This window comes from Onychostoma macrolepis, chromosome 22 (genome assembly GCF_012432095.1).
Source record: "Onychostoma macrolepis isolate SWU-2019 chromosome 22, ASM1243209v1, whole genome shotgun sequence".
In the NCBI taxonomy this organism is placed as follows: domain Eukaryota; kingdom Metazoa; phylum Chordata; class Actinopteri; order Cypriniformes; family Cyprinidae; genus Onychostoma; species Onychostoma macrolepis.
In genome coordinates this window covers 8,951,042-8,974,994 of record NC_081176.1, presented here as the reverse complement: position 1 = coordinate 8,974,994, position 23,953 = coordinate 8,951,042, and the positions used below count along the sequence as shown (strand labels likewise).

At 35.3% G+C, this 23,953-nt stretch overlaps 2 protein-coding genes across 4 annotated transcripts in view; one reads left to right on the top strand and one right to left on the bottom strand.

Annotated features, from left to right (window-relative positions):
- LOC131530161 (zinc finger protein 271-like) overlaps positions 1 to 15,485 on the bottom strand; it is a 33,679-nt gene extending 18,194 nt beyond the window's left edge. Inside the window, exons 1-4 of one of the 2 annotated variants that reach the window (XM_058760310.1) lie at positions 15,233 to 15,485; positions 14,376 to 14,793; positions 14,078 to 14,291; positions 13,706 to 13,996 (exon numbers count right to left, since the gene is read on the bottom strand). In XM_058760310.1, coding sequence (XP_058616293.1) covers positions 13,709 to 13,996; positions 14,078 to 14,291; positions 14,376 to 14,793; positions 15,233 to 15,281 — 969 coding nt within the window. In that variant the 5' untranslated portion in view covers positions 15,282 to 15,485 and the 3' untranslated portion in view covers positions 13,706 to 13,708. Of the gene's footprint in view, positions 1 to 13,705; positions 13,997 to 14,077; positions 14,292 to 14,375; positions 14,794 to 15,232 lie in introns of those variants that run through there. The other variant, XM_058760308.1, reaches the window with a different exon arrangement.
- LOC131530160 (zinc finger protein 845-like) lies at positions 955 to 23,738 on the top strand. Of its 2 annotated transcripts, XM_058760305.1 has the most exons (8): positions 955 to 1,132; positions 1,450 to 1,532; positions 1,604 to 1,763; positions 3,410 to 6,366; positions 7,572 to 7,849; positions 8,210 to 8,989; positions 17,105 to 17,846; positions 22,754 to 23,728. In XM_058760305.1, the coding sequence occupies exons 5-8, from the start codon at positions 7,801 to 7,803 to the stop codon at positions 23,286 to 23,288; spliced, it is 2,106 nt and encodes a 701-aa protein (XP_058616288.1). In that variant the 5' UTR covers positions 955 to 1,132; positions 1,450 to 1,532; positions 1,604 to 1,763; positions 3,410 to 6,366; positions 7,572 to 7,800; the 3' UTR covers positions 23,289 to 23,728. The 2 variants fall into 2 exon arrangements, with proteins under 2 accessions (XP_058616288.1, XP_058616289.1); XM_058760306.1 differs by lacking the exons at positions 955 to 1,132; positions 1,450 to 1,532; positions 1,604 to 1,763; ... (2 more) ...; positions 8,210 to 8,989; positions 17,105 to 17,846 and adding an exon at positions 21,990 to 22,240 and having other exon boundaries at positions 22,573 to 23,738.
- The last annotated feature ends 215 nt before the right edge of the window (positions 23,739 to 23,953 follow it).

Genomic DNA, 23,953 nt, shown 5'->3' with positions numbered 1-23,953 from the left:
GTTCCCGTGCTCCACGTGAGATGTGACATATACCTCTGGGACCTCTGGGCAGCTGGAGAGGGTTAAATAAAAGTGTTATCTTTAAAACATCTTGTTCTGACTTCTGAAACTCTGAGCATCTGAACATTATTCCTGCAAAACTGAGAAGACTTTGCTCCACTACACCAGCGAAGACTGATTTTGGCTTCTGGAAAAAGAGAGATTTGAAGCTCTTGTAAGTCAGTAAAGAGAGAGACCTCAAAAAAAATAAAAACTTGTTAATAATTCCACAAACAGCTTTATTGTCTCTTTTTATTTTCTGCTGATATTCTGTTTGCATCAAAAATAAATGATTTCATATTTTTCGTGACATCTAAAAGCCATAAACTATTAGGCTATAATTGAATTTTTGGGCTTTCAAGTCATTTTGTGAAACAACACAGTTATAGAAAAGTAACAGTTAAAACTTCAGTCCGTTTTCACTAAAAGTCGCATTTTTTGAGTAGCCTAAATACTGTGTACATGATTTTTCCTTCTTACATATTTTATTAGCAACTTTTATTGTCTGCTGATTGTATTTATATATATATATATATATATATATATATATATATATATATATATATATATATATATGAAATGATGTTAAATAAGTTTTTTTTTGCGAGATTCTTTCAACTTAAATCTGTTTTAAATTTCTCAATAAAGCGTTTTAATTGCCTAATAAACTATAATTCACCCCACACATGACTGTCTGTCCGTCTGCATCAGTAACTGGTTTGCCCTTATGTTTGTTAATATGTTGTTTTATATAGATATTTTGTGGTTTTAAATGGATTTTAGCGATTTTTGTTTTTGATGAACTACCGTTGAGCAGGGTTGCCAGGTTTTCATAACAAAACCCGCACAAACGCGTTTCGGTGGGCGTCTTTCGGTAAAAACCGAGGACTTGGCAACAATGCCCTCGGCTCTCGTTGATGACGTCACCACGCACGCACGCACGCTCAGCGTCGAGTCTGGTCGTTCAAGCTGCTCTCTTGTGTTTGCACAACCAAACACATTTTATTTAAGAGTCATTTCTGCCTTGTTTTCGTCGGGTACAGCGCTATTTGGGCCTTTGCTAATTAAAACACTTGCAGCAGACAACGAGCATGTGAGGAAAATGTTTAAAATCTGAGAGTATTTGTGTTTTTTATGTAGCCTTTGGTTGTTTGATTGGTTTGCAGTTTGTCTCAGTGAATATAGATATATATGAAGTTGATTTTTCAGACATATCAAAAAGATGTGCTAGTGATCGATTTATTTGATTGCTATGAGTGCAGTTATCAGGAATTCTAACAATGTTTAGATTCATATACAAAAAAAAGTATCAATGTTTTGTCACTATCTTTATATTGTCTGGTATTCTTTCTGTATCATATTATGCAAAATAATCATTATGTATTAATAGAGCATTTTATAGTCTTTCAGCAAATATCCTTTTACAAATAATCGGTTTCTACCCACAAATACATAAAAAGGGAGATGATCTGTTGCTGATCCTGAATGGATAGGTGAACATCAATAATTAAAATGTGTGAATTGGTGTAAAAACTCGGTAACTGATTTATCTCAATTTTGGCAGATCTGCTCCTCCTTCAGTGAAGCTCCTCCCACTGCAGGTCAGCAATAAAATATTCCCATCAGGAAGAAGTGAAATCTGCAGAGACAGAGTTTATTGAAGGACAGAGAGAACATGAGAGATCCAGAACCCTGCAGAATGAAACACACTGAAGAACAAACAGGTTGGTGTTTATTCTTGAACCTTCATCAATGAGACTGAAGAACCATTAAGAATGTAAAGCTTCGAGCAGTTCTTCAAATGTAGTGTTTGTAGTAGAAAAACCTTGTTGTGAATGAATGTTGTTAAAGCAGTAAATAATATCGGGGAGACTCTCTACAGATGGTACTCAGCCAGAATAATACTTTTACCGCTGCGTGTATTTATTAAGTGGCACTTTAACCAGTCTTTGAGTCTTCAAGTTTAAACCCACAAGTTCTTTCATTACTCAACAAAGACTTCATAATGAAATAGTGTTGTTAATATTTTTTTACGATATTTTGCTGAGTGTGTTATTGTGCTGATATCTGACTACCGTGGACAGCTGCAGTTTTTGATGTGTGGTCAGTTAATATTTTCATAAAAGTTTAAATAGATTTTTACCTTTTATGGGCAATTTTACCTTTAACAAAGCCATTTTTTCAAACATTATAAAACCCTATAAAACTAATTGAATGCTTGGATCGCACACAATCTGTTATAATCTAATCTAGTCTGTATTACAATCTGTGATGTTCAGTGTGAGCATCGGTCCACTGTGGTACATTTTTGCTCATCTTGATTTTTTTTCTGTCAGTATTGGAATGTGTGGAATACAAAACCTAGTGTACCTAATAAATAATAGTTTAGCTTCAGATACATCGCGAATATGGAAACATTTGGATTTGTGCCGAATGGGAGAGGTAGTCTACATGAGCCCAACTGTACTCTGTTTCGCTTTAAATTCATTTGTTTTGGCTTGTTTATTGCTAGGCATATATCATTATATTTTATACTGCAGTTATATTATAATTATTCATTCCAAATTAAAAAACTTGTTCTGTTCTGAATACGGTTAAATTTAATAGATTTGTTGTGGAGTGAGGGGAACTAAAATAGCCTATGTAGTGTTGGTACATTATAACATTATGCTTTATGTAGGCCTGACGGCATTATTTTGACCAGACTGTTATAAAATGCAACTTATATGTGACTTCAACTTTGTTTTGTGTGTTTAGTGTACATTCTGGCACTGTTTTTTTTTTTTTTTTACAGTCTTGTTTACAGGTGTTTGTGACCTTTTAAAAAAAAAAAAATTATTTATTTTTTTTAAATGTATTTAATTATTATTATTTTTTTATTTATTTATTTTTTATTTATGTACGATAGATTCTTACAATTAAAACAAAAATCAGGCTTGTGTATTTGTTATCAATTACTACTTGCTTTGGTCAGAAATGGAAATAACTTGAAATGTAAAAAAAAACTCGTAACGCCAAGGCACTCAAAAATATAGTGAAAAATAGAAAAACCTTTATTCTCGCATGGCTTTACATTAAAAACAACTCACAAGTCATCACACTGCAGTTCCACAACTACTGAAGAACTTTGTTCTCTCCACCGGGCTCATGTGTGTCGGTGAGGTAAAGAGGGAAAACATGGGTTTGTGCCTGTAATGTTTTAAAATTTTAATTTGGAGATCATTGTGCCTTGTTCATATTCATAAAAATGCATCAAAAGGATCATAACCTTGTGAAGCCCCTACTTTCAGGTTCACTTTTATGACATTTCACCTCACATTTCTCTCTGATTTTTAAGATTCATAAAGTATCTATTTAATTTTCATTTCAGAGATGGAGAAACATAATGTCAAAAATGGAAAAATCGATGTCAAGTCTCAGACTGAAAGTATCTCTTTACTGAAAAGAAAAGACAAGAAAAGTTTCACCTGCGTTCAGTGTGGAAAGAGTTTAACATGCAAGAAGAGTCTCAAGATTCACATGAGGATCCACACTGGAGAGAAACCGTTCACATGTGATCAGTGCGGGAAGAGTTTCAGACAACAAGGACACCTTAAGGACCACATGAACGTCCACAGTGTAGAGAAGCTGCACCCATGTGATCAGTGTGGAAAGTGTTTTGCATACAAACAGAGTCTCAAGGTTCACATGAAGATCCACACTGGAGAGAAACCATATACATGTGATCAGTGCGGGAAGAGTTTCAGACAGTCGTCGCACCTTAAGGACCACATGAACAGCCACAGTGTAGAGGAGCTGCACACATGTGATCAATGCAACAAAACATTTCTGTGGGCTTCAGGCCTGAAGAAGCACCTGAAAGTTCATTCAAAGGAGAAACCACATTCATATTTTTTATGTGGAAGCAGTTCAGAAGTCTGTCAATGGGCGTTAACAGAGGCCAGAGACCCTGAAGACGGATGCATAGATGAGATAGAGGAGATAATACTGTGGTAGGCAGAGCAGGTCACTGTTCACGGTGAGCGAGATATTGGAAGAAAATCTTAAAAACTGGGGTGGGGTTTATATGAATATATCCCTGAGTATCTTTCTGATTGTCTTCAGAAAACTTTAGATATTTAGTTTTTTCATCTTACCTCCCTATAATACATATTAAAGTGGTATTTATAAATGCAAGCACTGCTTTGTTTACAGCAGTAACCAAAGAAACGCTGTATCGCTGCTGATCCATAAGCGCCACCTGCTGGCAGAGAGTGAATTTGTTCTCATTCAGCCCGCCTGATGTTTTTGTTTTGTGCAAATGTTGTACGTAGTTTAATTTCACTAAGCTGAAGTCAGGCCGTTCTGTTTTTGCTTCAGATTTTTAAATTATATACAGCATCTTTGTTTGGATCGTGATTAAAATGCAGTGGTTGCCTCTAAATTTAAATAGCTACAGAGAGTTCGGCCAGTAATAGAGCAAATAAACGTCATGTTCACGTACTCATATTTTCATTCTTTCTTGCCGTTTGCTTAAAAAATAAAATAGATATAAAACAGCAATCAGAATCAGCCCATTTGCTTGCACATCGAAATTCAGGATCAGGTTTTGATTTGTTGAAGGTTTTAATTGTTGCTGGTGCTTATAACTTTTTGAAGCTGGGAGCACCAGTGCTACCGAGTAAAAGACTTAATTTTAACCGCTCAACACGTGAAACGGCACCGGAAGCTGGAGGGAAACCTTTCAAGTATTCACACTGCGACAAGAGATTCATTTAGTTACGAAAACGAAAAACCACAAGAAAGGGAACCATATCAGTCACAATAATATCATCTTCAGATGCCCCATCCTCACTAAACGTATAAATCTGTCCTAAGCAGCAGGAAAAAGAAACATCATCTAGTTTTCAGGAGTTTCATCTGTGGGATTCAAATCAACTCAAAAATGATTGTTTTGGATGAGTTTCGTATAGTTACATTTTCTCAAAGTAAACGTTTTTTACATGTATAAAGCTGTTCTTGGTCAGGAAGCTAAGAAGAGGCTGTAACATTTCTAAGAGAAATTAATTCTAACTCGTTCTTTATTGGGGTTTTTTTTTTTTTTATTATCTCGTCAGTCAATAAAAGGAGAAATCTGTCTCTTTGGTTTCTACTTTCACTTACTTTTTTTTATTTGCTTCACCAAGAATTAAACTCATTAATAATTCTATCAACAGCAAATAATATGATGATAATTTTGTCATATTATTTATAAATAAACCATCAAGCCATGAACTAATTGTGATTGTCAACGTTGAAGGTTGGTCATGTACCGGTTGGTTTTCAACCGTTAAGCATTAAACGTTGAAACAAGAACTGACCTTATTTCAACCATATTTCAACGCTGAAGGTCGGTCATGTGCCGGCTAGGAATTTAAATAATGGACATCTTTAAAAACTACATATAAAGTGTTAGCACATCGGTCTACACATATTGTGTTAAATGCTGTGTGTAAATACACAAGTTGTGTTGATTGTTAAACTACACATAAATATGTGTAAAAGAGGTTATTCTTTTCTACACATTTTTATTTAACATTGACACAAAATGTGTAAATTAGAGTGTTACACATAAAGTGTGTAATTTTTTAACACATCTTTTGTCAGAGTGTAAGACATGAAACTCCAGGGCTGAAAATGAGTCCCACTCCGGCCCTAATAGAAAGATTGGCAAAGTGGCCATCAAATCTCAATGAATGGATGGCGAATGCTTTTTTTGAATAAAAGAGGCGTTTTGCTCTCAAAAATAGAAAAATTATTATTATTTTTTTTACTTAATGATTAGAAATGCCTAGACAGCACTTACAGCTTCAGAGAACATCCTTACATTTGGCTTTTCGATCTCCTTGTGCTTAATGGTTTGCAGGAGTTGTCTATGGATTAACCAGAGCTCCACATAATTCTACTTATATAACTTATATAATGCCCTACACCCTTTAAAGAACACACTTCAAAGGCTCCCTTTGAAGGGAGTAGGGTACAGGGATGCCCAATTGCGTTTCGAGGGGGTCCCCCATTAAAAACCGTACGTGTAAAATACGCGTTTTTTGTCGGAGTTCCTCTGGTAAATTCGCGTTCCAGGGGTTAAATATGACTGGGGTTACTGGGGTCGCTTCAACCCGCGGCAACAGTGTTAAAGTAGCTCAATGCCGCGGGAAAACCGCGGACTTGGCAACACTGCGATGACGTCATCACTCGCGCGCGCTCAGCCAGCTTCGAGTCTCGTGAGGCGCGCAGTTCGCGGTACTTCACGTATTTAAATTATTGTAAAACAACACTTAACCGTTTATTTAAGCAACAGTCAAAGAGGTCAGTCAAAGATTTCTGAATTGTTTGCGTTTGCTGACTAAAACATTTATAACAGCAAGCGACGAACATGTGAGGGAAAATGCTCAGATTTAAGCGAATTTGTGTTTTTATGTGTTCGTTTGTTTTGATGTTTGGAGCGATTATGTTGCTGGTACTGCAGTTATTAGCAATGTTAACTATATTTAGATCATTATGCAAACATTTTGGTTGATGTAAGTGATGTCATTAGTGCCTGTCTGTATGTTACTGATATATATTCTGTATCATATTATGGGAAATAATCATATTGTTTTAATAGAGCAGTTTTATGGTCTTTCAACAAATATGTAAATAATCCGTTTCTACGCACAAATATGAAAAGTGAGATGATCTGATCCTGAATGGCTTGTTTAATGAGTGTTAATAGTCTGAGGCTCATCGATATTATCAGCTGCTGAAAATCCTCTTTATTTCATGGCAGTGTTCACATCTGCTACAATCTCAAAAGACCCTTTTTTCAAAAATGACTGAGGAACAATAGATCAGTTTAAACTATGAGATCCAACCTCGTCCATTAGAGGGAGCCAAAGCGATCAGCCACTTTAAAGATGTTTCATATAAAACACAAAACACCCAAACTAGTGGGTTATTTGCTTCTTAATTTTAAATGGGTTTTTCTATGTTTAATCTTTCATTGTTTTTATTCTTTTTTTTTTTTTTTTTACATTGTTCAACCATTAACCATCAACCATTGTGGGTTTTCTTCACTTCTATATCAAATTTTCTGTAGGTTATATCATAGTATCTCAGTGTGTATGTGTGTGTGTGTATGTGTATATATATATGTATATATATATATATATATATATATATATATATATATATATATATATATATATATATATATATATATATAATCCTTGCTTATTAATTAATTTAGGAATTAAATATATAAAATCCCTATAAAAAGAGACAGGAGCAGGTTTGTGATTTTGTTTTGTTTTTGTTCAGCAGTTTGGTCAGCCATGCTAGCTTAAATGTGCTATATAAATAAATTTAATTGAAACTTGAAGAATAGAATTTGCAAGTTGTTATAAAACACTGTAAAATTCACTGACAAACTTACAGTACTAGATGTATAGATGATAGGTAAACATTAAATGCTTAAAATGTGTGAATTAGTGTAAAAAGTAAAGAAGTAACTGAATTATTATTGATTTTGACAGATCAGCTCCTCCCACAACAATCACACCTTCAGTGAAGCTCCTCCCACAACAATCACGCCTTCAGTGAAGCTCCTCCCACAACAATCACACCTTCAGTGAAGCTCCTCCCACTGCAGTTCAGCAATAAATGCTGGAATATTCCCATCAGTCTACAAGTGAAGACGAGCATCAGAGCATCAGGAAGAAGTGAAATCTGCAGAGACCGAGTTTATTGAAGGACAGAGAGAACATGAGAGATCCAGAACCCTGCAGAATGAAACACACTGAAGAACAAACAGGTTGGTGTTTATTCTTGATCCTTCATCAGTGAATCTGGAGAACATTAAGGTTATAAAGCAGTTTGTCAGATTTTGCTTTCCAATAGTAGGAAAAATATATAGAGATGTGCAGTAATTCAGTTGATGCAGAAAAAATAATAAGGACAATATTTTTATAAACTGGGTATTTTTATTTTGAATTAAGTTCAAGGCTCATATAAGGTCATAAAAATGCATTTTAAAAAATGTGTAGCAATTGCCTACTTTCCACTGTTACATCAAGGTTCACATTTATGTCCTTTCTTTTCACATTTCTCAGGGTTTTTTTTTTTAAACGATTTACTGAAAATTAAATGTTTTTTACTTTTGTTTTTACTCCAGAAAACATGGAGAAAGAAGAACTGAATGAAGAGGAGGAGAAACATGTCAAATCTGAAGAAAAACCTTTAAGTTGCTCTCAAACCAAACAGAAAGATTTAAAGAAAAGAAGAGATGAGAAATCTTTCACTTGCACTCAGTGTGGAAAGAGTTTGAAACGCAAATATAATCTTAATATTCACATGAGAGTTCATACTGGAGAGAAACCATTCACATGTAAACAGTGTGGAACAAGTTTGACAAGCAATAAAATTCTCAAAGTTCACATGAGGATCCACACTGGAGAGAAACCGTTCACATGTGATCAGTGCGGGAAGAGTTTCGCCCGATCATCAACTCTTAAGAACCACATGAACATCCACACTGGAGAAAAACTGTATGAATGTGATCAATGTGGAAAAACATTTTTGTGGGCTTCAAACCTGAAGAGTCACCTGAAAGTTCATTTAAAGGAGAAACCACATTCATGTTCTTTATGTGGAAAGAGTTTTTCACATCTGCAGAGTTTAAAAGTTCATCAGAAGATACACACTGGTGTGAGAGATCATATGTGCTTTGAGTGTGAGAAGACTTTTATTACAGCTGAAGATTTGAAACGGCACGAGAGGATCCACACTGGAGAGAAACCTTACAAGTGTTCACACTGCGACAAGAGATTCAGTCGGTTAGAAACCCTGAAATCACACGAGAGGATCCACACTGGAGAGAAACCGTATCACTGCACTATATGCGGGAAGAGTTTCACTCAATCATCTAATCTAAGCGGTCATAAAAAGATTCACAGTCAGTAGATCATCTTCAGATCCAGCACTTTCAGGTGTGACATCGCGTCCTCACCAAACATGACACAATAATGTATCGAGGAATAAAATCTCTTCTGTATAAATCTGTGCAATGGTGTAAAAGTGTTATAATTCATCAAACTTTGATTAAGAAACACTTTGTTTCTTAACCAGGTGCAGAAAGACTGGGTAAGGGGTGATCCATTATATCAGTGTTTGAACAATTGCAATAGATATTATTTTTTGTATTTGAAAAATCTCAAGTTTGCTTGTCGAAAATCCTTATACGCCATTGACAAACTGTATTGGTTGAAACGTGCGATGGTGTCATATTTCTAGGAACAATACAACATCTGAAGTATCAATTTATGTCCTATGTTCATTTTCGTAAGAATGTTGGGGCTTGTTAATGTTAATATGAGTTTTATTTCATTCCAATGTGATAATATTAGTGGTTAATTCCTTGCTGCACAGAATGAAATGCTCGCCTATAATCAGCGGTGCATGTTGGGTAATGTAGTTCATGATTCAAAGCATGTTATATGGTAAAGGAAAATAAATTGAAAGTATGAATTGTGACTTTATTGTAAGTTGCCTGCATATCAGAAGATGGGACAGTTTACTAACTAAATGATGTATTTATAGATTGTGAAATGGAAATTGGATTCGGGTTGTAATATATTTACCGTAATTATTAATTTTTGAACAGATAAGAGCTAACTCATGCTAGTAGCTTTGTAATCTGACTTAAAACAGTCTCAAATCGACCTGCTCAGCTCGTGTAGTTTGGCATATTTGCAGCAAAGAAAGAAATTTGGACTTTGCCATTGTAATGAAAACTGAACCAGGTGTTTTAGACTTAGTTTTGTGGTATTTTTTGAACAATTCTCTCAAGATCTCTCTCGTTACGTTCAGTACTCTGTACAGTACTAAATTGTAAATAAAAACAGGTAAATTGTTCAAAGTGCAAAATATACCACAAAACTAAGTCTTAAACACAGTAGTGTGTCAGTTTTCATTACAATGGTAATATGTAAATTTCTTTCTTTGCTGCAAATAAGCCAAACTACATGAGCCGAGCTCTACCTGTGCGCCATCATTATCTTTCAACAACTGCTCATTTTTAGAGTGATAATGTTTATTGAATGTTGATCGTCAAAGATTGATCTGTGATCGTCGTGTTTACATCTAAATGCTAATGTAGCTTTGCAGCAGAGCTTTTTTTTTTTTACTTTTCTTCTGTTATGATGCTCTGGCTTGCTTGTAAACCAGAGAGATCTAATCTCATTCATTTTCAAGTAATCATAGATTAAACTCGTTACTTACTTTATCAACTATTTTTATTGTCTGCTGATTCTACGTGCATAATAAATAATTCCATAATTTTCGTTATATCTAAACACCATGAAATATTGTGTTTTAATTTTTCTGAAGCGTTTAAATGATTAATTAACCATATTTCACCACACACCACCTGACTGAAATTGAATAAGGCCATTGTCTGTCTACATCAGTAATAGATTTGCCCAATTGTTTTTTTAAAGATGTATTTGGGTCAAAGACGAAAAGGGTGTTTCAAACATCAAAAAATATAAGTGCAATGCAGCTTTAAGTTTTGTTTTTTACCCATACATTAGAATGTGTCCTGTTTAAGTTTATATTTTGTATAATAAATAAATAAAGTTCATTTATTTCAGTAATTTAACTCAAATTGTGAAATTTGTGTATTAAATAAATCCAATGCACACAGACTGAAGTAGTTTAAGTCTTTGGTTCTTTTAATTGTGATGATTTTGGCTCACATTTAACAAAATCCCACCAATTCACTATCTCAACAAATTAGAATACTTCGTAAGACCAATAAAAAAATTTTTTAGTGAATTGTTGGCCTTCTGGAAAGTATGTTCATTTACTGTATATGTACTCAATACTTGGAAGGGGCTCCTTTTGCTTTAATTACTGCCTCAATTCAGCGTGGCATGGAGGTGATCAGTTTGTGGCACTGCTGAGGTGGTATGGAAGCCCAGGTTTCTTTGATAGCGATAAAATTTCCTGGTAGATGGCTGCGTTGACTGTGGACTTCAGAAAACACAGTGGACCAACACCAGCAGATGACATGGCAGCCCAAATCATCACTGACTGTGGAAACTTCACACTGGACTTCAAGCAACATGGATTCTGTGCCTCTCCACTCTTCCTCCAGACTCTGGGACCTTGATTTCCAAATGAAATGTAAAATTTACTTTCATCTGAAAAGAGGACTTTGGACCACTGAGCAACAGTCCAGTTCTTTTTCTCCACAGCCCAGGTAAGACGCTTCTGACGTTGTCTCTGGTTCAGAAGTGGCTTGGTAGCCCTTTTCCTGAAGACGTCTGAGCGTGGTGACTCTTGATGCACTGACTCCAGCTTCAGTCCACTCCTTGTGAAGCTCTCACAAGTGTTTGAATCAGCTTTGCTTGACTGTATTCTCAAGCTTGCGGTCATCCCTGTTGCTTGTGCACCTTTTCCTACCCAAATTCTTCCTTCCAGTCAACTTTGCATTTAATATGCTTTGATACAGCACTCTGTAAACAGCCACACCTTTCAGTAATGACCTTCTGTGACTTACCCTCTTTGTGGAGGGCGTCAATGTTCATCTTCTGGATCATTGCCAAGTCAGCAGTCTTCTCCATTATTGTGGTTTCAAAGAACAAGAGATACCCAGAATTTATACTGTAGGGATGGTCATTTATTCAAACTCAAATGTAACTATTCTAAAATTTTGAAATACTAATTTTTGACTTTCATGCTCTAAACAAAATTAAAACAAAAAAAGTTTTACTTTACATGCAATGAATCTAAAATATATGAAAGTTTCACTTTTTGAAATGACTTTACTTGGGGGGGCACAATATCATTAACTCATCATTAATTACTTATAACTTAACATGAATTCATGAGTTGTCAATGTATCATGTCATGACTTGTCTTGGAGGGCACATCTTTAAAAAGTTATCAATTACACATGTTTTATACATATTCAGCTCATCTAAATCAGATATTTGGTGTTTTTGGTGGTTTGTAAAAAAGTGGAAGAGCAGAGGTCCTGTGGCTGCATTTGGATGGAGAAGGAACTGAACGGTAGGAGGAAGGTTAACATTTTGAAGGGGCAATAGTGGCCCAAAAGAAGAGCAAGAACTCAAGACAAACGTGTGATTTCAGTGCATTATTATGATATAAAGAGTAAACCAATCCATAACATAACCATCATCTCTATGCTAACACTGATTTTAATTTGGAAAATCGCATCTGCTTAATGAATACGTTATTGTAGGAGGGCAGCAGTGGAATCACTCCAAACAGGATGAGATGAAGATGAAGTTGTTTTTAATTATGAATGCATCATTGTGCGTTGGATGAGTTGGTTAAACGTAAATATTGCAAGAAATCCACTGTCATTCACTGATGTTTGTGACATAGCTGCAGGTGGAAAATTCATAAACAATTTTGCAGTGTGCCATTTTCATGAATCTTTCTTCTAGAGCATGTTTGATTTAGTTTACCCCAAATTGTTAATTAATACATTAACTAACATGCAGGAACTAACATGTAATTAAGGTGGTGTTATTCATGAGGTAATTCATATGACTCATGTCGTAGTTAAGTTAGTTCTTCATTAGTTCTTGATTAATACATGTCTTAACTCTTCATTAGTTCATAGTCAAGTAATTATTAATTAAGGTATTAGTACCTGATAATTCATGTACTGTTATTGTAAAGTGTTACCAATCTTTCTGTTTGGTTTGAGAGTGACTAAAAGGTTTTTCTTCAGTTTTGACATGATGTTTCTCCTCTTTATTCAGTTCTTCATTCTCCTCGTTTTCTTCAATCAATACTAAAATTAAAGTAAAAAATGTTTCATTTTCATTAAATCCTGAAAATGAACACCGAGGAAACAGTGGAAAGTAGGCAATTGCTCTCTATATTAGGCACTTAAGCTTTATTGAGAAATTTAAAACAGAAAATCCAAAATGCAAACATAATACTTCATGGTGCTAAAATCAAATTTTAAAATAAAATCCTGATGCAAATACAGTCAGCAGACAATAAAACTTGTTGATGAAATGTATAAACTAAAGATAACGTATTAATTAAAAGGTAACATTTACAAAGAAAATACAAATAATTAGCCAAGTAAAAGTGAAAACTAACTTGATTTATCTCTCATTACTGACTACTAATCAGGTAAATAATAGCCTACAAAAGAGAACTGAATGAATGAATCAAATGTAAATCATTTTCAGGCTGGCTTCACATGACAGAATCTCTGTGGACTCGGAGATCTCTCTTCTGGAGTGTGAACAGCAAAAACACATCATAGAATCTATTGATATTATATAGAAATGATTAATGAAACACAATTTACAATTATAATAAATGGTCATTTTATTAAAGTGTATTTTCTTAATTTCTCCAGCACCCAAACAGATTGGGTTCTGGTACCATCCTGAACAAGAAAAGCAAAGGAGGATCACTTGCAAAGCTACAGTACATCTTACATCTGCATTTTCTAAATCCATGTAAGAATAACTATTTCATTTAAAAACAAGTTAAAAATAAATGTTGGTTTAAAAGTGTTACAGCCTCTTCTTCAGCTTCCAGAACAAGAACGTTTTGCACATGTAAAAAAAATTTTTATTGCTCGATGCATTATTGTGTCATGTTTGGTGAGGACGCAACATCAGACCTGAAAGTGCTGGATCTGAAGATGATCTACAGTACTGTGAATGTTTTTTGTATGTCTGCGTAGAGAAGCTGATTGAGTGAAACTCTTCCCGCATGCAGTGCAGTGATACGGTTTCTCTCCAGTGTGGACCGTCTGGTGCCGTTTCAAATGATCAGCTGTAATAAAAGTCTTCTCACACTCAAAGCACATATGAACATTTTCACCGGTGTGTATTTTCTGATGAACTTTTAAACTCTGCTGCAGTGAAAAACTCTTTCCACACAAAGAACATGAATGTGGTTTCTCCTTTGAATGAACTTTCAGGTGAATCTTCAGGACTGAAGCCCACAAAAATGTTTTTCCACATTGATTACATTCATGCACTTTCTCTCCAGTGTGGATGATCATGTGTTCTTTAAGTTTTGATGATCGTGTGAAACTCATCCCGCACTGATCACATGTGAACGGTTTCTCTCCAGTGTGAATCCTCTCATGTGTTTTCAGGTTTCCTGACCGATTGAATGTCTTGTCGCAGTGTGAACACTTGTAAGGTTTCTCTCCAGTGTGGATCCTCTGGTGCTGTTTCAGTTCTTCAGCTCTAATAAAAGTCTTCTCACACTCAAAGCACATATAATCTCTCACACCAGTGTGTATCTGCTGATGTCGTTTTAAATTCTGCAGCAGTGAAAAACTCTTTCCACAGAAAGAACATGAATGTGGTTTTTCCTTCGTATGAACTTTCAAGTGATTCTTCAGGCTTGTAGCCCACAAAAATGTTTTTCCACATTGATCACATTCATGCAGTTTCTCTCCAGTGTGGATGTTCATGTGTTCTTTAAGGGTTGCTGATTGTGTGAAACTCTTCCCGCACTGATCACATGTGAACGGTTTCTCTCCAGTGTGGATCCTCATGTGAATCTTGAGACACTGTTTGCTTATCAAACTCTTTCCACACTGAGTGCAGGTGAAAGAATTCTCATCTCTTGTTTTCTTTAAATCTTTCTGTTTGGTTTGAGAGCGACTCAAAGTTTTTTCTCCAGTTTTGACATTTTTCTCCTCTTCATTCAGTTCTTCATCCTGCTCGTTTCCTTCAATCAATTCTGATATTAAAGTAAGAAAAAATTGTTTCAGTAAATTGTAAAAAAAAAAAAAAAAAAAACAGAGACAAATGTGAAAATAAAGGACATGAAAGTGAAACCTGATATATTATTGTTATATGTATTATTGCAACTATTACTTAATAATTATTAAACATTTTTAAACAATAGAGGCACAATTTTGTGACGTCTTTATAGTGATAATAAATATGTTTGATCAACTACACAATAATCTAATATAAATGAATTATGTTGAAAAATAAATAAATAAATAAAAATGTACCCAGTTTATAAAAAGTGCCTGTCATTTGCTGCTTCAGCTAAATTATTGCACAGCTTTTACACTTTTTCCTACTGCAACAACAAATCTAAAACTGCCTGAAGCTTTATAACATTATTGTTCTTCAGCCTCATTGATGAAGAATCAAGAATAAACACCAACCTGTTTGCTCTTCAGTGTGTTTCATTCTGCAGGGTTCTGGATCTCTCATGTTCTCTCTGTCCTTCAATAAACTCTGTCTCTGCAGATTTCACTTCTTCCTGATGCTCTGATGCTCGTCTTCACTTGTAGACTGATGGGAATATTCCAGCATTTATTGCTGAACTGCAGTGGGAGGAGCTTCACTGAAGGTGTGATTGTTGTGGGAGGAGCTTCACTGAAGATGTGATTGTTGTGGGAGGAGCTTCACTGAAGGTGTGAATGTCACAAAAGCTTATGTGCCATTTGCTTAAGTCTGTTAACACCAATAAAATGAGCTTAATGTGGCAATTAACAGATCTGAAGTCGTCAGCATAATGAATGAGGTGAAAACAGGATCTATTGACATGAAATGAAGAGGATTTTCAGCAGCTGATAATATTGATGAGCCTCAGACAATAAACACTCATTAAACAAGCCATTCAGGATCAGCAGCAGATCATCTAGGCCCGGTTTCACAGACAGGGCTTAGACTAAGCCAGCATTAGGCCATAGTTCAATTAGGACATTTGAGTAATTTTTATAAGCATGCATCATCTACAAAACAAAGGCACTGGTATATTTAAAGATCAGTCAATGCAAGTTTCTTTCAGTTGAAACTGCTCAGACTTATATTTTAGTCTGGGACTAGGCTTAAGACTTGTCTGTGAAACCGGGGGCTAGCTTTTTATAGTTAAGTATGTGGGTATAGTTATTATTTTTGTAAGGATATTTGCTGAAAGACTAAACAAACAAAAAAAAAAACACAACAACAACAACAACAACAACAACAGAGAACTATGCAAAATAACAAAATACAATTCTCAATAAACAATACAACAACATTAATTAATACCTGCCTGCATACATAAATTCAACCAATACCATCAAAACCTTTATTGGAGCTGTATAAAAAGCCACATAATTGGATAGGCATTCCATATTTAAAGAAATGGACGAATATCAAAATCCTAATTTAAACCTCTCGGGGACAAAGTATCTAATGTAAAAATCCAAAAGGCCTCACGTTGTAAAAGTAATTTATTAATGTCACCACCGCGCCGTGGACACTTAACTACCTCTATTCCTATGTACTGAAGAGTGGAAACAGATTGTCTCGAATTTACAAAATGCTGAGCTACTGGACTTTTCGGATCGCGATGTCTGATTGCACACCGATGTTCAGAAATACCATTTTTCAAAGGTCTACAAGTCTTACCAACATAACATAAACCACAAGGGCAACGCAACAAATAAATAACATTAGCCGTCTTGCACGAAATCGTACCCCGAATCTTAAATATTTTCGCCGTATGAGGATGTGTGAAAGTCAATGTCTTATATGTGAAATTACACTGTTGACAGTTACCACATCTGTAATTCCCATACGGTATTTTATTCAAGAAATGAGGAGCAGGTTTCAAATCAGATCTGACCAAGATATTACGAAGACTAGGTGTTTTCTTGTGCACTAAACGAGGTGGTTCATCCAAACACTTCTTGAGACCGGGATCACTCTCTACGATGTGCCAATGTTTCAATAAAACATGATGAATGTCCTTCGAAACAGGCGAATATTGAATATAACAATTAACCCGACGTTTCAATTTTTTTGTTTTTTTTGTTTTTTTAACAAGACTGAAGAAAAACTTTTTAGTCGCTCTCAAACCAAACAGAAAGATTTAAAGAAAAGAAGAGACGAGAAATCTTTCACCTGCACTCAGTGTGGAAAGAGTTTGAAACGCAAACAGAGTCTCGAGATTCACATGAGGATCCACACTGGAGAGAAACTGCATGAATGTGATCAATGTGGAAAAACATTTTTGAGGGCCTCAGACCTGAAGAAGCACATGACAGTTCATTCAAATGAGAAACCACATTCATGTTCTTTATGTGGAAAGAGTTTTTCACAAATGCAGAGCTTAAAAGTTCATCAGAAGATACACACTGGTGTGAGAGATCATATGTGCTTTGAGTGTGAGAAGACTTTTATTACAGCTGAAGAATTGAAACAGCACCAGAGGATCCACACTGGAGAGAAACCTTACAAGTGTTCACACTGCGACAAGACATTTAGTCGGTCAGGAAACCTGAAATCACACGAGAGGACCCATACGGGAGAGAAACCGTTCACATGTGATCAGTGCAGGAAGAGTTTCACACGATCATCACACCTTAAGGACCACATGAACATCCACACTAGAGAGAAAGTGCATGAATGTGATCAATGTGGAAAAACATTTTTGAGGGCTTCAAACCTGAAGATTCACCTGAAAGTTCATTCAAAGGAGAAATCACATTCATGTTCTTTGTGTGGAAAGAGTTTTTCACTGCAGCAGAGTTTAAAACGACATCAGAAGATACACACCGGTGAAAAGACTCATATGTGCTTTGAGTGTGAGAAGACTTTTATTACAGCTGAAGAATTGAAACGGCACCAGAGGATTCACACTGGAGAGAAACCTTACAAGTGTTCACACTGCGACAAGACATTCAGTCGGTCAGAACATCTGAAATCACACGAGACGGTCCACACTGGAGAGAAACCATATCACTGCACTGCATGCGGGAAGAGTTTCACTCAATCAGCTTCTCTACGCAGACATACAAAAAACATTCACAGTACTGTAGATCATCTTCAGATCCAGCACTTTCAGGTCTGACGTTGCGTCCTCCCCAAACATGACACAATAATGCATCGAGCAATAAAATCTTAACAAAGAAACATCATCTAAAGTCCCAGTGAATAAAGTTTATTTTCTTTTATAAAGGAAAGTTTTTTTGTGTGTTTTTTTTACATGTGCAAAACGTTCTTGTTCTGGAAGCTGAAGAAGAGGCTGTAACACTTTTAAACCAACATTTATTTTTAACTTGTTTTTAAATAAAATAGTTATTCTTACATTTATGATGGATTTAGAAAATGCAGATGCAGATACTGTAAAAAAGAACTCCAAATTCATGCTCTGCATTTAACCCATCCAAGACCAATGCACCAATGCACCCGGGGAGCAGTTAGGGGTTCGGTGCCTTGCTCAATGGCACCTCAGTCGTGGTATTGAGGGTGGAGAGAGCGCTGGACATTCACTCCCTCCACCTACAATTCCTGCCGGCCCGAGACTCAAACTCACAACCTTTGGATTACGAGTCCGACTCTCTAACCATTAGGCCACAACTTCCCGTAGCTTTGCAAGTGATCCTCCTTTGCTTTTCTTGTTCAGGATGGTACCAGAACCCAATCTGTTTGGGTGCTGGAGAAATTAAGAAAATACACTTTAATAAAATGACCATTTATTATAATTGTAAATTGTGTTTCATTAATCATTTCTATATAATATCAATAGATTCTATGATGTGTTTTTGCTGTTCACACTCCAGAAGAGAGATCTCCGAGTCCACAGAGATTCTGTCATGTGAAGCCAGCCTGAAAATGATTTTACATTTGATTCATTCATTCAGTTCTCTTTTGTAGGCTATTATTTACCTGATTAGTAGTCAGTAATGAGAGATAAATCAAGTTAGTTTTCACTTTTACTTGGCTAATTATTTGTATTTTCTTTGTAAATGTTACCTTTTAATTAATATGTTATCTTTAGTTTATACATTTCATCAACAAGTTTTATTGTCTGCTGACTGTATTTCCATCAGGATTTTTTTTTTTTTTTAAATATGATTTTAGCACCATGAAGTATTATGTTTGCATTTTGTATTTTCTGTTTTAAATTTCGCTATAAAGCTTATGTGCCTAATAAACTATCACCCCACACCTGACTGAGACTGATCTGCTGTCTACATCAGTAACTGTTTCACTCTTATTTTGTGATGTGTTGTTTTAGAGATGTTTTGTCATTTTAATTAGTATTTGGCGCTTTTTTGATGATCTACCGTTAGTCTCATGACCCCAGATAGCACACGTACGTCTGCAAGATGTCTGTTAAAGATCTCTTGATCTGGAAAGCATCTGCTGTCTACAAACATCTGACAGACGTCTTTCAGATGTCAGTTTTACATACATTCTAAATCATAAACATATTAAAGACATCTGATAGGAAACGGCCTATAGACGTATTGCAGATAAAAAAATTTGTCTTGCAGATGTAAATGCAGATGTCAAATAGACGTCTCCGAGATGTACGTGTGCTATCGGGGACGTCATCACTCGCGTGCGTCGAGTCTCCTGATGCTGGGTACACACTAAAAGATTTTTTAAATCTTAAAAGATCTTCAAAATGTGAGAGACCACAAACATGAGGGGAAAAAATCCTAGATTTAACCGTTTTGCAACATGTTGAATATTTACGATTCACGATCGAGGCGCCTCCGATGTTCTTATGATCGAATCTTGCACCTCCCGTTCTGCTCGCGCACAAATCGGGGCCACCCCAATCATATCGAACATGTTTGATATTTGGGATTTAAATCAGGATAATGACGGCTATATGATTACATCAGTACATTCACAATAGCCAATGTTCCACCGCAAAACAGATGCTGTACAGCTCCGTTGGATAGTGGAGATGGAAGACACCGTTTCTTGATGTTTTGTAGTATCACGAGTGTCTGTATTAATGTGTCTCAAACGTATCACAAACGTAAGGAGAAAGAGAAGCACTGGGGTGATTGCCATTGGGTGAGTGCAGAAAGCTGCTAGCATGCTAGCTAACATATGTAAACATCACTGAAATATCAATGAGGAGCTGCTGCGCTTAATAATATCTTGTAGTGTGTGATGCACCACAGTTTTCAAATCTTGTAGTGTGTGCATGTTTAAGATTTGAGGGAAGATTCTCCTTATGTGTGTGCTGCAACCAGATTTCATAATCGGTTAGGATTTTAAAACTCCTGTAGTGTGAGCCAGGCTTAAAACACACTTAACCGTTTATTTAAGCAACATTATAAGAGGTAATTTCCAAATTGTTTTGTTTCTGAGTCTGCTGACTAAACCATTTATAACAGCAGGCGACGAGCATGTGAGGCAAAATGTTAAGATCTGAGAGAATTTGTGTTTTTATATGTGTTCGTTTTTATGATTGTTTAGATGTTTGAGTGATTATGTTTCTGGTACTGAATGCTCTTTATTTTTAAAGGTTGTATAATTGGTCAGTTTCTGGACATACCAAAAAGATGTGCTAGCTAGTTACTATATTGCTAAGAATGTGGTTATTAATTCAAACTATTTCAAACATTTTGGTTGATGTAAGTAATGTCATTAGTGTCTGTCTTTATATTATTATATATTCTCTATCATTTTATGAGACAATCATATTATGCTTTAATAGAGCAGTTGTATAGTCTTTCAGCAAATATCCTTATGCAAATAATCAGTTTCCACCCACAAATACTTATATAAAAAGCTAAATGATCTGCTGCTGATCCTGAATGGCTTGTTTAATGAGTGTTTATAGTCTGAGGCTCATCAATATTATCAGCTGCTGAAAATCCTCTTTATTTCATGTCAATAGATCCTGTTTTCACCTCATTCATTATGCTGACGACTTCAGATCTGTTAATTGCCACATTAAGCTCATTTTATTGGTGTTAACAGACTTAAGCAAACGACACGATCAGCTATTGTGACATTACAAGATATAACTATCACAACAGCATTTATTCATTAATCTGTGATAAACTAAATTAGTGGTTTGTTTGTTTTTTCTATGTTAAATCTTTAGTTTTTAATTCTTCTTTACATTGTTTATTTTTGGTTTCTTTTATTTGTGGTATTTATTCAATTTTCAAATTTTCTGTATATCTTAATTTTTTTTTAGATATTTCCTTGCTTGTTAATTAGAGATCAAATAAATGTAGAGATGAAATATGTGGATACAATTCATATAAAAATAGGAATATGGTTTGCCATACACTCAAGAAAAAAAAAAGTTAAAATAATCAGAAACAACACAATTCTTGATTTTTTTTTCTACATAACTCATTTCTGTTATGTTCAGTCCATTTAAATTTGTAAAATTTAAGTGAACAATCATTTTTGTGTTGGGAATACTGTACATCCATAATTTTTGTTGACACAACTAAGCAGTGGATGTGTAGTTCCCAGCATGCTTTGCATGGGTTCACATTAAGAGGGAAACATGTTGAAAATAATTGTCATTTTAAATGTTTTTAAGTAAAGAGAATGACATGTTAGAGTTGTTAGACATGTAACGGTGAGTTATGTTTGAGGTTTAGAAGAGGTTTGGAGATTAGGATTTGTTTTGAGGATATCACAACCAACTTGATCCAGTGAACAATAACTGTGCTATAAATCCAGTTCTGAGATCAGTCTTCTTTGCTCAGTCCTTATGGTGTACATTACAACTGTATATGAAATTGTCATCAACATGCACTCAAATAAATAAATAATAAAAAATCACTTGTTCATTGAACTTAATTTAATCAAGCTAACTTTTCCATGCAATTAGTTCAGGTCCAAACAACAAGACTAAAACAAGTTCAGTTACACAAATAATCTTTTGTTGAACATGCCAACATGTGTTTTTGCTAAATATTATCTAACACAGGAATTTCAATCTGTTAAATTGGTTCAACAAAATATTTTTTTGTTTTAAATTATAAACATTGTACAATTCATTGGCAAAACTTACAGTACCAGATATATAGATTATAGGTAAACATAAATGCTTAAAATTTGTGAGTTAGTATAAAAAGTAAATAAGTAACTGGTTTATTATTGATTTTGGCAGATCTGCTCCTCCTTCAGTGAAGCTCCTCCCACAACAACCACACCTTCAGTGAAGCTCCTCCCACAACAATCACACCTTCAGTGAAGCTCCTCCCACAACAATCACACCTTCAGTGAAGCTCCTCCCACTGCAGTTCAGCAATAAATGCTGGAATATTCCCATCAGTCTACAAGTGAAGACGAGCATCAGAGCATCAGGAAGAAGTGAAATCTGCAGAGACAGAGTTTATTGAAGGACAGAGAGAACATGAGAGATCCAGAACCCTGCAGAATGAAACACACTGAAGAACAAACAGGTTGGTGTTTATTCTTGATCCTTCATCAATGAGGCTGAAGAACAATAATGTTATAAAGCTTCAAGCAGTTTTAGATTTGTTGTTGCAGTAGGAAAAATATTAAAAAATGTGCAATAATATAATTGAAGCAGCAAATAATAAAGATACTTAATAAACTGGGTAATTTTTTTTAACAAAATTATTTGTTGTTGGAAAGTGTCACTGAGGTCATATAAAAAATGCATCAAAATGATTAAAAAAAACACATATAGCAATTGCCTACTTTCCACTGTTTCTTCAGGGTTCATTTTCAGGATTTAATGAAAATTTAACTTTTTTTACTTTAATTTCAGTATTGATTGAAGAAAACGAGGAGAAGGAGGAACTGAATGAAGAGGAGAAACATCATGTCAAAACTGGAGAAAAAACTTTGAGTCGCTCTCAAACCAAACAGAAAGATTTTAAGAAAATAAGAGACAAGTCTTTCACCTGCACTCAGTGTGGAAAGAGTTTGAAACATAAACAGAGTCTCAATGTTCACATGAGGATTCATTCTGGAGAGAAACCATACACATGTGATCAGTGCGGGAAGAGATTCAGACAACAAGGACACTTCAAAGACCACATGAAGATCCACACTGGAGAGAAACTGCATGAATGTGATCAATGTGGAAAAACATTTTTGTGGGCTTCAAACCTGAAGATTCACCTGAAAGTTCATTCAAATGAGAAACCACATTCATGTCCTTTGTGTGGAAAGAGTTTTACACTGCAGCAGAGTTTAAAAGTTCATCAGAAGATACACACTGGTGTGAGAGATCATATGTGCTTTGAGTGTGAGAAGACTTTTATTACATCTGAAGATTTGAAACGTCACCAGATGATCCACACTGGAGAGAAACCTTACAAGTGTTCACACTGCGACAAGAGATTCAGTCGTTTAGGATCCCTGAAAGCACATGAGAGGATTCACACTGGAGAGAAACCGTATCACTGCACTGCATGCGGGAAGAGATTTGGTCGTTCATCTCATCTAAGCAGACATACAAAAAAGATTCACAGTCTGTAGATCCTCTTCAGATCCAACACTTTCAGGTCTGACGTCGCGTCCTCATCAAACATGACACAATAATGCATCAAGAAATAAAATCTCTTCTGTATAAATCTGTCCTAACAAAGAAACATCATCTAAAGTCACAGTGAATAAAGTTCATCTTCAAGACCAACAGTTTCAACTAACATTTCTGTGGGCTTCAGCCTCAGAAGAATCACCTGAAAGTTCATTCAAAGGAGAAACCACATTCATGTTCTTTATGTGGAAAGAGTTTTTCACTGCTGCAAAGTTTAAAACTACATCAGAAGATACACACTGGTGTGAGAGATCATATGTGCTTTGAGTGTGAGAAGACTTTTATTACAGCTGCAGATTTGAAGCGGCACCAGAGGATCCACACTGGAGAGAAACCTGTCAGATTCAGATCAACTCAAAGATGGAGTTCCTCCCAAAGAACAATATCTAAAAGTTTTATTCTTGTATTTCATTTTGCTTCATAATATTAATTATATCAATTTGTTTTGTTTTTTTAATGAGTTTCATTCATCATTTGTAGTTTGTTTACTCTTTCTATGAAGAGAAGTAGTGTTGTTTTTATTTATTTATTTTTTTAACGTGCAAAATGTTCTTGTTCAGGAAGCTGATGAAAAGGCCGTAGTTATTCTTTCATTATGATGTAT